This window comes from Zootermopsis nevadensis, unplaced genomic scaffold, assembly GCF_977971745.1.
Source record: "Zootermopsis nevadensis isolate Lab colony 2312 unplaced genomic scaffold, Znev_1.0 Znev_ptg000023l, whole genome shotgun sequence".
Classification (NCBI taxonomy): Eukaryota; Metazoa; Arthropoda; class Insecta; order Blattodea; family Termopsidae; genus Zootermopsis; species Zootermopsis nevadensis.
The window spans coordinates 5,056,688-5,074,516 of NW_028259155.1; the positions used below are offsets into that span (position 1 = coordinate 5,056,688).

Consider the following 17,829-nt stretch of genomic DNA (forward strand, 5'->3'; position numbering starts at 1 on the left):
TTTCACACGTGCGTAGGAGAACAAACGATGTCTGTGTGGCGTATGTGAGAATGACATTTCAATTTATATTACTAAAATATCCCCGCGAAAATAATTATTAATAATCGCATAGTTTGCAGACAGCGTAAAAATAAACACAATTAGGACGTAATGTTTGTTAACTGTTACATTTAAAACTCTACCCCTTACAACTACACATGAACCCCGTTAAAAAGGAAATATTAATTTCAGCAGTTGGTTTATTGTTGTCTTGTTCGGTAATTCCTTGTTACGAAACGCACAAATTTAGGATTTATTTCTTAATATCGTTAGATGCAGTACACTCCTGTATTTTCCAAACTTATTTCAAACCGGTTATAAACAAAATACGACCTAGTAGTCGGGGCAAATCTGTGCGTTAGACGCCCGTACAGCACGTAATGTCCACACTACAAACATTATTTTCTAGCTGAGGTACTTTGCAGTTCGCTATCTCAGTTCCTATGAAGGTAATGTTTTTGATTTACGTACTATATTCTATAATTCTCTTCCGGGTATTGTGACGTCTTAGCGCAATAATTTGCTGTGATTGGTGGACAACGGCAGATCACGTCATGAGACTTACAGCCAGATCTAAGCTGTAATCTTGTATATCTCTAACCTCTTTGACCATACAAAGTATGGGCTGTTATGCAAATTAAAAAAGGGTATAAACTTACGTTATTCTGTCTAATAGTCATACCGAGAGAGGTCGTCATCTTGTCAACAACGGTTTATGACGTGTCGGAACGTATTTTGCCAGATCTCCCCTCACAATGCGATGTCTATCGGCTGAATCACTTTACGTTGTGTGAAGGTTAATCCACTGCGCATCTCTCTGCGCAAGTGTTCTGTGTGCGTGTTTATGTTACGCAATTAAACTGAGTCACATATCACTGTTGTGTGCAACTGTAAGATGTATTGTTGACATGTATTTGGAAGCCGTTTTGTTATGTCAATGTTATTTATTTTTTCGTGTGTCTTACGTATCCTTCATAAGTAAAATGTGTCTTAAAATGGGACTATTTCTTGGCTCGCTTTAGTGTTCCACGGCGTGGAACCAACAGAATTCCTTGCGGTGCATTTGGTTTTGTTTACATCCGGTTCGAAGTAAGAACGAATGGCTATTATTCAACACAATACAAGTTGAAGTTTTCAAACACACCAAGCTCAACTCCTTCCAAATCCTTTCAGACTTACTATAATTAATCACCTTACTTCAGTAAACAAAATTAACTAACTAACAAGATGGCTTACCGAACCCGAAGGTTCATCACCGAATTAACCAAAGCCCTCCACCGGACCCTGTCCTGGGCCAACAAAATCCAGTTTCCTTCAACTCCTATCTCCCATAGATCCCGCCTGAGATTATCCTCCCATCTACGTCTAGGTCTCCCCAGCGGTCTCTTCCCCTCAGGCTTCCCGACCAACACCTGGTGCACACCTCTTGTCCCATCCATGCGCGCTACATGTCCCGCCCATCTCGTTCTTCTCGACTTAATCACCCTCACAATACTGGGGGATTTACAGATTTTTAAGCTCGTCATTGTGCAGTTTTCTCCACGCCCCATCGTCTTCCCTCTTAGGCCCAAATATCCTCCTCAACACCCGATTCTCAAACACCTGTAATCTGTGTTCCTCCCTCAGAGTGGGAGACCATGTTTCGCACCCATACAAAACAACAGGCAGAATTATTGTTTTGTATACTTTAATTTTCAGGTTCTTAGAAATCAGACGGGAAGACAAAATATTTTGAACTGAGAAGTAGCAAGCATTTCCAAAATTTAATCTCCTCCTAACTTCCTCATGAGTGTCATTTTGATTTGTTATTGTTGTTCCCAAATATTTGAACTCTGTAACCCTTTCAAATGACTTATTAGCCACCCTAAGATAATTTTGCCCGCCTGTCTTCTGATGACGAGATACTAACATGTACTTAGTTTTTTCTGAATTTACTTCCAGCCCCACTTGTCTACCAGCCTCTAGTAAAACTTCTGCGTTCCTCTTTATTGTATTCATATCGTACCCAAAATAAATTAACATCATCAGCATATGCCAATAGCTGATGTGTACCATTCAACTGCAAACCCTCCTGCCTATCTTGGACCTTCCTGATAGCATATTCTAGCGCAAAGTCAAAAATCAAGGGAGACAAAGCATCTCCTTGTTTTAGACCGTTCTTGATGAACTTCAGTAAACAAAACATTTCAAATCTCGGACCTAAGTCCAGTTTTTAATTACTTTCCTTAATTCTTCCAGGAAAAATACGTGGATATCGTCTTGAATGTCACAAACTCTTCCTTCCATATATCTTCCATTCATTTTCAATTAATCTGCTATCAATAAGACAAATTATTCCGTATAGAAATCACAGTCAATTAAGAAACTTGGCCTTCTAACTTCTACGTAAATAATTTCACTCTGGGAAATTTTTCTCTCACTAATTGCGTTGTTTTATGAATTTCTGTAGAATATTTGCCTTTCCTCTGAATATAAACAGTAGCTAGGTGGTATCTAATTGGACAATTTCACTATCGAGCATTGTATATACGTTAGGATATAAATAAACGTAGACAATACAATTTTACTAAATGGAATTACGGACTGAAAGTTCGCTGTTGATTCGTGAATTTTCAATATTGGATTTTACTACATTACAACTTCAGGTTAACAGACTCTAATGTAAGAACGTCAGTATTAACTGATAATGTCTGGATAAACAATACTGATACTGCATTTCACTTGACAAAAATAAATATAAGAATGTTTTTGTGACGAAGCTATACTATTCATGACAACAACTTATAAGTAATACTATTTAAAATAATTTAAAGTCTATTCAAACTCATGTCATCACAGACTATTCCCTCATCCATAATAATACGGCCATTACTAATATATAAACACGTAATAAACATTAATTTCTTACCAGTTACAAGTTGGCGTGTTCTATTGCTCACACAAACCACTACAATCTTCACCTGATAACAACTGACAAGAAAGTACAAGGGCCAACCAAAGACATTGCATATCTCAGGGACATTTTACCCCTACCCGCTTCAACTCGATCGGTTCGACAATAACTCGCATAGCTAAGCTGTACCTTTCATCTGCAGAAAAACCTAAACCTAGCCTAAACACATGCGTTGACTCGTAGTATTTGAGAACAAAGTACTCTGGAGAATATTTGGACCTAAGAAAGAAGACGTAACAGAATCAGCAGAAAACTAGTTATTTTTTTTGTATTACGCACGTAAATACTAATCATCAAGATCATCAACTATCAGTCATGGAGTTAGACCACGTAATGCCCGGCTGTAGTCTAATATTACAGGAAACTCTCGGTTTACGAACGAGTTCCGTTCCAAGACGCTGTTCGTTATGTGTATCTTGCATTTCTGAGCTTTTACGATACGTATCGTATACGTTAGCAGCCATTTTAAAGCATTAAAACCATGTACTAATTATCATATAATAATTATCTGATAATAATTGTAAAAAAAAATATTTTTAAAAGTTTATTTATATAAATCTTACAATTATGTTCACTACGTGTTTGGCATTTCATTTTATAAGAAACTCCATCTATTGGCGACTTTAAGAAATTTTGAAAGAATTGAGACGTTCGTTATAGCAAATGTTCGTAAACCGAGAGTTGCCTTTATTATGTTATTAACAGAATTATTTAAAATAACGTGGTATGAGCATGCCCTGTATAATAAACTATAAACACATAAAATTTTAGTTTGAAAACGTCAAGGTAGATATCCACTTGGAAGACCTAGAAGCAGATGGATCTATTACGACGGATTTCAGAGAAAAATTATTTCGACAATTTGTAATTGATTCAGCTGACTCAGGATAACGCCAACTTGCGGGGGATGTTTACACGATAAAAAAATTCAAGAATCATCATGTAACAACAGATGGTTGATTGGTTGATCATTTTGAAAGTTTATTGTCATGACAATTTCAGTGGGGCTAGTATCGCTGTCACCTCATAAACTCCCGAAGCAACCATGTCCTTACTATTGACTGCAAGACATTAAAATATACAAGATTTATAATAATAATAATAATAATAAACTCTAAGTTATTTGTGTTCAGAAATTACTAAAAAGTGATTTTAAAAATGTCATGTCAGACCTCTGGTTTCAGATCAGAAATGAATACCATGTTAATAATAATGATAATAGCAGGCTTACCAATAACAGCCACACAAACAGTATTAATACAATATCCATAAAGACAATAACACAATATGTATATAGCATTTAATATTCCGTTCACCGTACAGAGAATACATTGCGCCTTGTCCATTTGCGATAAACATTATTATATTTATTTTCCCTTATTATGGTCCTCCTCCTCTACAATTAACCCATAAAAGAACATGAGCATATGGAAATACGTCCAAATATTACACCCGACTACCCTAATCCAGGATCATATAACCCCCAGCCCATAATGACGAGGGCGTTTTAATTGCCAGCTGAAATGATCGAGCTCTGCTGCAAAGCGTAGAATTATACATAAAAATTTATCTATTAGCGTAGAATACCTAACTGTTCTTAACCCATTTTCGTCAAAATCGAATAAGATCATTTTCAAAATGTCAGATTTAACTGTAGCCTTAAAATGCGTAAAGTTCAGCGAGACAAACCTTGTTTTATTCAAACTTTAAATCCTTTATAATTCCTCCCACCTCCCCAGAATCCTGCAAGTCGACTCATTTCCAAACTATCAGACACTCCGGCTGCCATATTTGAATACTGGCAACACAAAACATCCCTGTGAACAGAATATTTCCCTTAGATAATAATGCTAAATGTATCAGATGTGTAGGTAGGCGTGATTTTGTGACAAGACTTCTGTAAGATACAATTCCAGAAATTGCTTGGAATAATCGAATAAAGTGACATATATCGTACACAGAACACGTAATACGTCATTCAGACATTTTGATATTAATTTATTTACTTTGATAAGGTCAATGAAAGAGCTGTAATCAAACATTCTCCATTATTCATTAAGAATATTATAACTTACATGAGCTCGGTATTAGTTTTCTGTTCCCTAGGGAACTGTTAGGAGTCGGTTTCCCAGACGACGAAGAACCAAGCTGTGTTTAAGGGAACGCTGTACAATCACTAACTGTAGTTTGCTTCGAAACCAAAAGTTTTCGGTTTAAACAGGTTACTTCAGTAAATGATACGACGTATCATTTACTGAATTTAATGGTTTAATGATGAGTCGGGATAGCTCAGTTAGTATAGTGACTAGCTACGGGCTGGACAACCGGGGTTCGATCCCCGATGGGGATAGAGGATTTTTCCTCTAGCCTCTGCGTCCAGACAGGCTCTGGGGCCCACCCAGCCTCCTCTACAATGGGTACCCGGGGGTAAAGCCAGCCGGGGCGTGATGCTGACCACCCACCCCCATCTAGTGCCGAGGTCAAGGAAGAGAGGAGCTATACCTCCACTCCCCCCAAACGCCTACATGGCGTGTAGTGGGACAAACTTTACTTTACTTAATGGTTTAATGTGTTGGCGACAGGTATATTAACCAAATACAGGTGTCTTATCGTACTCTATGTATCTGTTAAGGACTTAAGCATTCAGAGAAATCTCAAGTCAAACTAAGTATTTTCTTCAGTCGACGGAACTGATAACCAATCAAGGGGGTTGTAACATCTCCCTAGTGAGAGAGATAATGTTCTAAGAGACGAGAAAAGTCACTCTGTTTAGACGTTGAGACCATGTGGCGCTGAACACTTAATGATTTCGAAGAATCTTTTGAAAAGGCAGTTGCCTCAAGCTGGCGGAACCATCTATACCAGACGACAAACATCAATTCGTTAATAAACGTTAGTGAACTACGCCATTTCAAACAGCAATTTACCATCAATCAAAAAATTATTTTATTTTTCCATCATTCTTCTGAGATTCCGAGTATAATAAAATATATGGTTTATGGAATAATTTACCACCAATAAAGGTTAAAAGCGTAAATTTATCTATCTGTTCACGAATGTCTTATTAAGATATCTCTTCACTTCAGGACTTTTATTACACTAACTTACGGAAGTGCTGTTGTAAAGTGATGTAAACAAGTGAAGAGTGTATTTCAAATGTTTAATTTTTATTTTTACTTCGAAAAACTTACTCGTGTGGCAAACCTTCGATTCCTGTCAACGACAAAAAATCTATTTGTCAATAGCAGTGTTCCCGCAAGGTAAGATTCATAACTATAATTTGATTTCTACTGATAAAAAGGCAGACTAATCACGTAACTGATGAAAAATGACAGAACTTATCTTCGACACTTCACTATGTTGTCACTGTAAAACGTAGAGACAGAATATCTGTAAATAAATTAAGCATAAAAAAGTTTTGATATGCAGGTACACTATTGGGTCAAAATCTTAACAAAGTTCCCATGTTTAGAAAACTTTGATGATAATGTGGACATCGGAAGATTTGGGAAAATATAAAAAAAAATTCATTACTAGTTAAAATAGCATAAATGGTTTGAAAAAGAACGTTCAAAACTATTAATGAAAATGTAGCACGCTAAATAGCAGTGGTTGCAGATTTCAAGCCAAACAAATGGGCATAACACGAAAAATGTAAGATTATTCATCGCCCTGATAACGGAGGCAGTATGACCTCTGAAACGTTGGTTAACATCGACCAGACTACACAGCGCAACAACCCAGAAGACAGAAATCTTCATGTAAGATTTAATCTGAAATCTTTCAGTAATTTTGGAACTTTTACATACGGAAGAACAAGCAAACACGTTCCCATTATGCGTTCATTTATGAATTTCGTTTAAAGAAAACATAAAAAGTCTATGTCTATACAAACTTAACCTCACTCAAATATTCTGATTAGTACGTAAACATTGAAATAAGTAAATTATCCCTATTCAGCGTCCTCAAATATGAACACACGAAAGAAAATAATCGAAATGGCTTACCTCTGGACAGTAACAATCCATTACACTGGTGTCAGTGGAAAATTCACAAATTACAAGGAGTGTAGGATCGTTCACTCTTTAAAAACATTTTTAGCATTCCATTTAATTCCAAGCACAATGTGAAACTCAATTTCTGTAGTCCATTGGTCGTCCTGCTTAAAGTAACACTTAAGTATGAAATGACGCAATTTCGTGTTTATTCAGACGCACATTAAATATGTTGGTCTTCGATTTACTTCATGTACCTCTAAAATTACTGGAATTATCATGCCGGAGGTCAAACTAATGTCGACCACACTGAGTACATAAAACAGTTCGTGTTCTTGCCTATGGCATTTTTGAGGTTAGGAAGTACATATGAAAGCATTAGGGATAGATGCAGCATATTCCAATACACCTGTAGTAAACTGAAATTGTTACAAAACCTACGGCAAGTAACACAAATAAAAAAATTGAAGGAACAGTTCAATTTACGGACAACACAAAAGTAAAATACGATAATAATAGAGATTTTCGACTATCGAATACTTCTAAATTGTTTCAGATATAGCACTTGTATAAATATCGACAAACTACAGCTAAGCAAAATGGCGGTATGTTTCAAAACAAAAACTCCATTCTTTTGTTTTATTACGTAATTTCAGCCAATAAAAAAACCTGGATTAGTTGGTATTCTGCAAAACTGACGCAAAGGTAAACCAATTGTAAAACTCTTTCTGTAACCACAGTGAAAGAAATTCTAGAGTGATTTATACCATTACTCGGTTTCACTCTCGTTTATCGGCATCAATTATACAATTTCTCTGTGTAGATTTAACAGTACTGAAAATAAATATCGGATACATTTAAACATTTCACGAAGACTTCTTGACAATTTCTATCACATAAGTAAATATGAAGAATAAGCTATATTTCACACAAATAAAAACCTAATAGCGACAGTCACGTGACAGTAAATACACAACATAATGTACCTCGTTTATGAACGCAAATCCCTACGACGCATTATATATTAATTAGCAGATCATTTAAATGACGCTGTTCCGTCTAAAACCTAAAGCAGCTATAAAAACTATAATTTAACCTCTGATTTTCCATGAATGTGAAACTCTGCCACTCACGCTAACAAAAGAACTTACAGGATATTTGAGAATGAACTCCTAAGGGTAGCATGAGGATTTAAGAAAGAGAAAAATACATCTAGGGAGAGATTAGCTTCATGGTTCGTACACTTCACACAACATTATTCTCCTGCTTTGTATTCGGGAGGTCTAGGTTCAAAACTCGGCCACGGAGACCAGCTATAATAACTGATACATTTCTTGATTTTAGGCCACGACCATTTCCTTACAAATACTTACCAATTCATTCTTCGTTATTCACACTGTCCTTCAACGCCATTATAGGATGGGCATCCTTAAAAAAACAACATATAAACAGAAAATGGCTGTGTTCTGAGTCTCAACGCCGCATAGTCCAGTAGAAGTTTACCGACGTTTTAGAGGTCCTTGCCCTGATGATAGAGGCTACAAGATTTTTGAAGACAATTTTTTTTCTGCGACACACAACTTAAAGACCTCGGAAAGCGAGTACTGAAATCTCACGTTGCGGGTCTAGTGTAAAATTATCTAAAGACGACGTTTTCAAACAATAAGATGTTTGATTGCAGATTTCTGGCAAGAGACGAAAGGCGTCGACAAGTCTCAAAAAAACACCTGGCGGTTCACGCCAATGTGACGGGATGATCACAAATATTACTTTACGCAGAAAACTGAAAAGAAAAAAAAATATTCTGAAGCTACTTTTGGTGTTTGAGGAATGTAAGTTATTTCTGAAGTAGTATCACAAGAAACGAAAAGAAAATAAACATCAATAGACAGAAAGTTAAATATCAGAAATAAAACGTGTTGCCGGAGACACTGCGAGATTTTTTCAGTATTCATAAGAATCCTTAAATCCTGATAAAAATATTTCCATTCTTTAATAATCTAAGTTTCCATAGGTTAAAATCAGATTTATACACATCGCTTCATTTTCATAATTACCATCGCAAGATTTTTTATTGTCAGCCGACAAATGACATCGATCACGCTCGACGTAATAAAGGCGTAGACTAAACGAGCTTGTACTATAATGAAAATAATTGGTTCATATGACACTGTTGCATATCACTGTGAATAATGACGGCAAAAATCATGTCAAACGACCATAAGCCCGACGTAACAATTTATGTGTTCCTAGGCAATATATAAATTTCATGACAAATATCCAGAGTTAACATGTTTTAATTCCGACACTTGACCTTCGCACCACCACAGTAGGATATCAGGTTCTCATGGCGGTCGTAGCGCCGTGTAGACTATCGTCAGGGAGACAAGTCATCGCCCTGATGAACACCAAAAAAACAGACTGCATAAAAATACCTTTAATCCCTGCGAACTGTATCATATAAGTCAGTTCTTCTCTGACCAAATACCGGAATCTGTTGTCTCACGTCGTCGACAACTTTCAAGTCTGAAACAGAAACAACAGCAGAAATGTCATTAAAACAGATGACTGTGATTTGATCACAAAATCTGAAGTTTTACAAAACGAAGACCAGTGTCGGCTGAACGAAATACATTGACCGCATATGAAACAGCATCTTCAAATTTGTATTTCTTCTCATAAATATTTTTGAAAAATTAATTTAATTTTAAAGACTGAATTCTGTTATGCACTGGCATCTCTGACATCTCACGTTGATGATTTTTGCAAATAAATATTAACCCAAGTTAATTTCGGAAAATATATTTTATTCCCAGCCCATTATTACTAAAGAAGTAACAACTGGAAAGCTGAATATCAGAGATCGTGTGTGTATTTATTTTATGACAATACATTAAACCTATAAGTAGTTAAAATTAAACATTCACGCAAATTTACAAATTTAAGCAAACAGTTCCAAATCTTTCCCCCATCTGTATTATGCTTTTCAGCTAAAAGTTAATTCTTATTAATTTTTTTTAAAATTCTGCTTAAAGAAAAATCCATTTTTCCAAACTTTGTTGAACGGAATACGCAATTTCCAAACTATACTCTTCAATTGTTGTTGTTGTTGTTGTTTCTTGGCTTTACAACCCGTTCGTGGGTTTTCACCGTATCCTTTTTCGGAGGTTTCTCGGTCTTTGAAGCGTACATTTATGAGTAGCGAGTGGCAAGCTCACTGCCTCTGCACAATTTCTACTCAATCCTGATTTGACTGCCAGAGCCATCTAGTAGTAAATCAGGAGAGACTTGGGTGAGAAATGGCCGCTGAATTTTGCTTACGAAACATCTTGTAAGGTTCTTTTTCATGCCGTAAATCTACGACACGGGACCGCCGACTTTACTTCTCCGAAGGTAGTCGTGCTATGGATTTTTATCACCCTTAAAAATTCATCGGCCTCAGCCGGGATTGAACCCACGAAACTTTGGTCCGGTGGCAAGTGCCCTACCCACTAGTCCACCGAGGGTGTTATATACCCTTCAATTACTTACCAATATCAGCATATACTATCGCCTCATCAAATTCTGTCTTTGCGATAACTTTTCCCCACGGATCGACCACTTGTGAATGCCCCCAAGACACATAATCAGCATTCTTATCTTGTGCAGGAGCCACAGACGCAACAAAAACCTGGTTGTCTACTGCTCTGGCCCGCTGTAGCAATTCCCAATGCAACGGACCTGTCGTCATGTTGAATGCTCCCGGATACAACAGGAGATCACATCCTTAAAAACATAAGTAAAAAATTATTCAAACAATTACAACTTTTACCTCAAAATATTACACAGAACTTACTAAGAAGAAAATATCACTTCAGTGTCATATTTTAGCATAGTCATTATTTTAAATGAAAATAACAGACGAGGACGTTTCAGTGGCATGACGTCCATGTGGGTGTCAATATGTCTGCCACTCTGTAACAAATCTGAACTGGCAAATTTTCATATGCAGCCACTACAGGCAACCACAATTTCAAAAATTTAATTACCTAACACACTTATAGTTCTGTTAGTGCTGTTTACCAACACAGCAATCATACAAATCACAGAGGTGGAGGTTTTACTACATGCAACAGTTTTGTGAGACTCCAAAATTTGCAGCAAATGTATGAGGGTGGATCAGAAAATTTTAAATTGTTTAATTCCATTTTACTTCTCTTTTTTTTCTATCCCATCTTTGTTAAGAGATGAGCCGGGATAGCTCAGTCGGTATAGTGACTAGCTACGGACTGGACGACCAGGGTTCGATCCCCGACGGGGGCAGAGGATTTTTCCTCTAGCCTCTGGGGCCAGACCGGCTCCGAGACCCACCCATCCTCCTATCCAATGGGTACCGGGTCCTTTCCTGGGGGTAAAGCACGGCCGGGGCGTGATGCTGACCACTCACCCCCGTCTAGTGCCGAGGTCAAGAACGAGTAGGAGCTATACCTCCTCTCCCCCCAAACGCATACATGTCGTGTAGCAGGACTATTTTCCTTTAATTTACTTAGAAGTCACACCAATAAAAATAAGTTTACGGTTCACAAGAATTTTACACATAGGCACTTTTACCTTCCTTCCTATAAAGTCGAGCCATCTCATCGAATCTCAAGTCGTAACAAATTCCAATTCCAATTTTACAAATATCGGTGTTGAAGATCGTCAATTTTTTCCCAGCAGTCAAAGTCTCTGACTCTTTGAAACGGATACCACCAGGGATATCGATATCAAACAAATGAACCTGCAACAGTACATTGTTAACGTACGCATTCACTTCCAAAAATAAACATTTTTTTTTCACTTGTCCTAATAAAGTACAACACATTTGTAAACACTTTCTACCTGTGGTTAAAGCGACTATTTTAACTTCCAAAATAAACTGTGAATACAATCAATAAAATCTTCTCAGGCAATCGGCACCTGGTTACCGTATTTGCCCGAGAAGATTGTACTCGCCGCGAAAGTCTTGAATACTGCAAATACGATACCTTCTATATTTTTAGCATAAAATTGTTGCTACACATTTCAACAAGTATTTCCTTGGAGCAGAGTCCTTATATACAAACTCCTAGTCCTTGCTACACGAAGACCGCAAATCTCATGAAACGACGTTGTTCTACCGTGACGAGAATCACGCCATCGAACAGAGAAGCGTAAGGACAAAATGACTCAGCTACTCTAATGCCTATATGGCATGTAGTGGGACAGCTTTACGTCTAAAACTTACTTTTTGATGTTTGGTGACAAGTTCCCCTGATGGATTCCAGATGGTACAGGTGTTATACAACTTTTCACCATCTTTCTCGGGGATTGAGCCAGCAACAAGGTATACCTGGTTTTCCTCAGCTGCCTCAGACAAAGCAATGCTTGTTTGTCCTGATGGTATTTGCTCCGCATACTTTGGGAAAAATTCTGCAATGTTAATAATAATGTTATAATAATGATCAGCATTAACATAATTTGATTATTAAACAATTGTTAATATCATGTAACAAGTTAATAACATATCATATCCAAAAAAAATTAAGATTAAATAAAGGGATTATTATCAATTGGTAAGTTATTTACAGGAATTTAACACGTGGCACAAACAAAAAAGAAATTAAGTAGGTCTGTAAATAAATTAATTTTAAATTATTAACTAATTAACTCTATGGCATTACAACCTGAAAATTAGTGCCACTAAAACTACATCCTACCAATGGACCTTAACTTCAGCCAGTCGAGTCAAAACATTATTTTAAATATTATTTCCTTTCATACATATTAATATTATCCTTTCACCTCTGTCTCTTTCACTTCGTTAACCGGTCCCTTTTGAAGAGATTTCCCAACCAAAATTAAGTATTTGTTTATTGCTTCTCCTATCCAAGAGTCCAAACCCTAAAACATTAACTACGCTATATGGCCCACATTATAATATAAATCATGGTACTGTCACAAAACATGTAGATGTTGGTGTAGCATGCATGCATGCATACCAGCATCTTGTCACGCTACCCTTGTAGAACTTGAACATCCAGTTTGCCACATGGAAAACTATAAATAAACTGGAGATTTTCCCCTTCACAAATAATTTTACTAACTGTATTGATCATAGTATAGAAGCTGTAGCTGCAGTCAATACTAACTTGTTCCATATGGTGAATTAAAACACTCTGGTAGAGCAATCACGTGTGATCCATTCTCCTTAGCCTTCTTAATGAATCTTAAAGCTTGCTTAACATTTTCTAATTTATCTTCACCAACAGCAAGCTGGATCAGAGCAAGGCGGAATGCTAAAGAAAGAAAATAACAGATCACTTCACAATATAGGGACTTATAAGGGGCAGAAGTTAAACTTCAATACATCGTCAGCTGGCGTATTTATAGATGACAGCCTTCTTATATTTTGTTCGACAATTTCTGTATAATAATAAGCATGAATATGACACTTCTATTTCCAAAATAAACTGAAACAACTGCCTATAGAAAAGCCTATTGAACTGTGTTACAAACTTTGGTTGAGACAGTTACAGGAGAGATGATAAATGTGCACAAAATCTTAGTTGGAAAGCCTCAAAGGATGACAATACTTTTAAGACTTAGGCATAGGCAGGAAAACAGGGTTTGGGGGTTGTGGATTGTGGATTGGATTCATATGGGTCAGGATAGGGACCGATGGCAGGCTCTTGTGACCACAGTAAAAAGCCTCTAAATTTGATAAATATCAGGGAAATTTTTGACTAGCTGGGTGTACTACTACCTTCTCAACAGGGACTCTGTTCCATGAAATTAGTCAGTGATCAAAATGAAACAAAATCAGAACAGTTCATGTTATCATTAAAACATTGTTTTGATTATGTCATATCTATGCACTTTAACAATATAATGCTCAGGCCTCTACAACAAAATCAATCTGAGACGCTGAACAATGTAAAAGGACTTTCTATGTCTATGCAGTGTTCAGGATAGTCTACATATCAATTGTTATTCCATTTTACCAGTACCTTTGAAATGTGGAACTCTCCACAGTATGTACCACTACAGAGAATTATCAAGATTCTATATATCAGAATCCAATACAAAAGCAAGCACCAGTTATTAAACAATTTGTTCCGAAATGTGCAATCGCCAACTGCACCTCAATTTGCTCAGGCTACATTGATATACAATATACAAAGTGATTCATAAGTCTGCAAACTTCATATATACATTAATCAAGTAATTTTGGGAGAAAATTGTAAATGTTAAGAGGTATGAAATTTTTAAAGATAAAGATGTACCAGAAATAACAGGCTTTAGTAAAAAAAAATCATAATAACTTCACATCTGTGCATGGTTCATTGCTGTGACGTACACTGCAATATTCTGTATACTGGTGGCAACCTATTGTGAAATTTGTAATATGTTTCATTATTAAACACTACTTATTTAACATTGAGAAAAAAATTCTTCATTAAAAACCTTATTTCTGGTATGTCTTTACCTTACTTTCAAACTGTAATGACGTCTTAACCTTTAATTGGACCCATGTTCACTGTATTTTTCACAAAATCACTTCACTTAAAACATAGCAAGACATGTATGTATTTTACAAAGACAACTACTATATAGTCCAAATGGATGGTTCTGCATAAAGAACTGCTCGATTATGATAACATAATGAGTTATTGGACATTATAATACGTACTTCGTGAAGTCATCCTTTCCACCACAATTCTACACTTCTTATCAATTTGGCATGTATTCTTTCACTACGTTTATCTGTTTTACACATGACCCAAGGTTATCCAGAGCGAGAAAGAATGCAGCGAAGTCACTATGATACCACACTCTTCAAGCAAAACCTCTCACTTACTATTGGCACAGATGTTTCTGTTATTGCGTTCTTCATAAATATCTTAAATTTTATGAAGAACAATAACAAAAACACTCGTCTGTAATGATCAGACATGAAACTTCTTATAGCGGAGTCTAGCTAATACACAAACCTCTCCAAAGGAAAACAATATTATCAAGCTCCACACCTATTAGATAATGCAAATCTCTTCTTTGTTTTTTTTTTGTGCCTTAAGAATTCGAAGAAAGAACTCGAAAAAGCCAAAATTTAAACAACGCCACAATTGATTTGCATATAAAACCTATCACACTACACAGTAAACCGGCCGAAATTACAGGATCCTACTGATGTGCAGGAACTGTGTAAATACGTATAGAGGAGTCATCTGTGGACAAAGTAAAGAAACAGTTCCACTGATTTTCTCTGTGTCTATATAGTTTACTGACATTTACAGATAACTTGCTTTTACTCATACAATGATCACTGATGAAATATGACAGAAATGAATACAGTGTTTTCCATATGCATCACTATATATGAATACTTTCACGAAAGTCCATTTGATTGGTTAAGGCACGTTTGTCATCCCAAGGTTAATTTTTGTTACGAACAAATTCGGTTTTAAATAGTACACAAAGATATTACATTTGTGTTTGGTGTCAGATTTTCTATATTTATTAGGAAACATATTTTATTAACAAGTCTACTCTGAAGTTTATTGAATGCAAGATGTTATGACAAAGTAACTGTATGAGGATACTTTGTTCTTATCATGCCAGAAACAGTTTCTAAAAGTCCATGAAATCCTCACCAAGGCTAACAAATACAATGTAAGTAATACATGGATAAATACTAAACACAAATTTAAATTTCGAATGTTTTAATTTACCCAACATCTCAGCAAACAATGCAGTTGCTGTCATAAAGATGAATATTCAACTATTCACGTTCGAAGTGGGTCTTCCCTTAATGCCGGTTTCGCAACAAACTCAAAAAATGGAAACACACGACCAGGTGGACTGCGTATAAGATGCAATATAGTAATATTAGTATACTGAACTTGAAAACTATTTGCTACTTACTGTTCTTATGGACTCCCACAGGAACTTCTGGAATAGTACAATCTGCAACATGCTTTCACAATTAAACTATTATGGACATTATTTAACCGTTATGGAAAGAATACCTATCATGTGAAAAATTATGTAGTGTTATGGATGGAGATGTTCAACAATTTAGAGTGTTGTAATATACATCTTTAACAAAGTTACATTGCCCCTAAACATTTAGGGTATAGAACTATCATAAGTTCCAGGACTGAATGTTGTTTAAATACTACATAGGTCAAATAAAGTCTATTTCAGTCATGTTAGAGATCAGAGATCATACCATTTTATTGTTTTCTCAGACTATGCTGCTGTTCAAGAATGGGTGATCAAAGAATGAACAAGTTTCTCTTGCAGCTGGAACGAAAAAAGACATTAAGGTTTACAATACCAAAGGGCATGGTAATATATTCATACATTTCAAGATGCCTGATTGGGTTGCATGACCAACCCCCCCCCCCCCCCCCCCCCCCCCCACATGAATCAAAATAATCATGGACGTCATCAAATTCTGCCATAAAAGTGTCACCGTACTGTTTAAAATTTAGCAGAGAAGTCTAACAGATTTAAATCATGTAATTCAATATCAGGGTAAAAAGAAACTGAATGTGTCCCATTCCAAAGTTGACAAAAGCAAAAGAATAACCAGTCTCAAATTTGTGAACTTTAAACAAACTGCCTGAAGTAATGACAAATTCACTTCTTCCTTTATTACTGAAAATAAAATTGGTGCATACACCTATAACAAAATACCACAGTAAAGACAGGAGAGGTATCCAATCAAAAATTTTGAATTACCTCACACTCAGCCATAACAAATAAGGATACTGTTATCACCGACTGCAAAGATATGCAAAAATATAGCTTATTTCTGATGGACTCAATTTCTTACCAAGATTTCTGCAAAAACATTTCTGGAATGTATATTGTGATCAGTGTAGAATTAGGTTCTTCTATACATCACATTATTAAAATAAATATTTGATGTAATGTGTCTACAACATTTCAGATTACTGCATCCTAATCAAGAAATGCCCACGGGTAGACTACGTATTGTGTATCGACCACATTTTCAGGTAGCAGGCTCAGAAAAAACTTCATTTTACTATCTTCCTCCACTGCATAATTTCCGAGTACGACTGTTAACACCTGGTATTATCGTCCCAACACGCACCTATGGGATCTTAGTCCGAGAGTACTTATTTTCTCTTCCCATTCTATCTAGTACAAAAATTAATTTGTATCTCTTACTTTAAGAAAGACATTTAGCAAATAAATTCAATTGTTCACAATAATACAATGTATCCAAAAAGCTAGTACCTCCATTTCACTGAATAATCACCCTAACATGATTTCCATTAATGAATTCCAAATCTCTTATTATGTCTTGAATAAGGAAGAAATATATCAAGATATCTGTCTTCTGGGTTGTTGCGCTGTGTAGTCTGGTCGATGTTTACCAACGTTTCAGAGGTCATACTGCCTCCGTCATCAGGGCCTCTGAAACGTTGGTAAACATCGACCAGACTACACAGCGCAACAACCCAGAAGACAGAAATCTTCATACTCACCGCTGTGAAAATCTCAAATCTTACAAGAAATATATCATAAGTAGATTATCTTAAATTACTTTAATTTGGTACCATGCATATAACGGACAGAAGATGAGACACCACCCTCTGTGACGAAATAATTTAATTCTCCACACAATAACCCTCATAATTGTTTGGTATACGTTGCATGATGAAAAACGTTCTACGTTGTTCAAGAACTTAATGTATTTGTCCAACGAAGCATGGGTTTAGTGGATTATGTGACAAATTAACATACAAATGAAGTAACAATTCATTTAAAATTGATTAAGGAAAGTGCAAAATTTAGTTATGGAATATTAAA

The 17,829-nt window shown here is 36.1% G+C and overlaps 2 protein-coding genes and 1 long non-coding RNA gene across 6 annotated transcripts in view; 1 reads left to right on the forward strand and 2 right to left on the reverse strand.

Moving 5' to 3' along the window:
• The window catches only part of LOC110831136 (uncharacterized), a 162,661-nt gene extending 153,857 nt beyond the window's left edge, over positions 1 to 8,804 (reverse strand). Inside the window, exon 1 of one of the 3 annotated variants that reach the window (XM_022066792.2) lies at positions 7,000 to 8,804. The gene's annotated coding sequence lies outside the window, so the exon portion shown is untranslated. Of the gene's footprint in view, positions 1 to 698; positions 817 to 2,947; positions 3,045 to 6,999 lie in introns of those variants that run through there. The other 2 variants (XM_022066789.2, XM_022066791.2) reach the window with 2 other exon arrangements.
• A 223-nt stretch (positions 8,805 to 9,027) lies between these two features.
• On the reverse strand, positions 9,028 to 14,966 carry LOC110831137 (omega-amidase NIT2). Of its 2 annotated transcripts, none has more exons than XM_022066799.2 (6): positions 14,678 to 14,966; positions 13,137 to 13,283; positions 12,233 to 12,417; positions 11,578 to 11,746; positions 10,519 to 10,752; positions 9,028 to 9,513 (listed from the first exon to the last, which is right to left on the reverse strand). In XM_022066799.2, the coding sequence occupies exons 1-6, from the start codon at positions 14,688 to 14,690 to the stop codon at positions 9,425 to 9,427; spliced, it is 837 nt and encodes a 278-aa protein (XP_021922491.2). In that variant the 5' UTR covers positions 14,691 to 14,966; the 3' UTR covers positions 9,028 to 9,424. The 2 variants fall into 2 exon arrangements, with proteins under 2 accessions (XP_021922491.2, XP_021922490.2); XM_022066798.2 differs by lacking the exon at positions 14,678 to 14,966 and adding an exon at positions 14,504 to 14,658.
• A 341-nt stretch (positions 14,967 to 15,307) lies between these two features.
• On the forward strand, positions 15,308 to 17,401 carry LOC110831138 (uncharacterized). The gene is made up of 3 exons (XR_002543485.2): positions 15,308 to 15,657; positions 16,236 to 16,335; positions 16,943 to 17,401. It is a non-coding gene; the product is annotated as an uncharacterized LOC110831138 (long non-coding RNA).
• Positions 17,402 to 17,829: the final 428 nt, after the last annotated feature.

Bases quoted from the DNA above. Each gene is read 5' to 3' on its own strand.
- LOC110831137 (XM_022066798.2), bottom strand. The intron at 11,747-12,232 runs GTAAGTTTTAGA...GTACTGTTGCAG, and splicing joins TTGTCACCAAACATCAAAAA to GTTCATTTGTTTGATATCGA. The intron at 10,753-11,577 runs GTAAAAGTGCCT...TATGTTTTTAAG, and splicing joins TCGACTTTATAGGAAGGAAG to GATGTGATCTCCTGTTGTAT.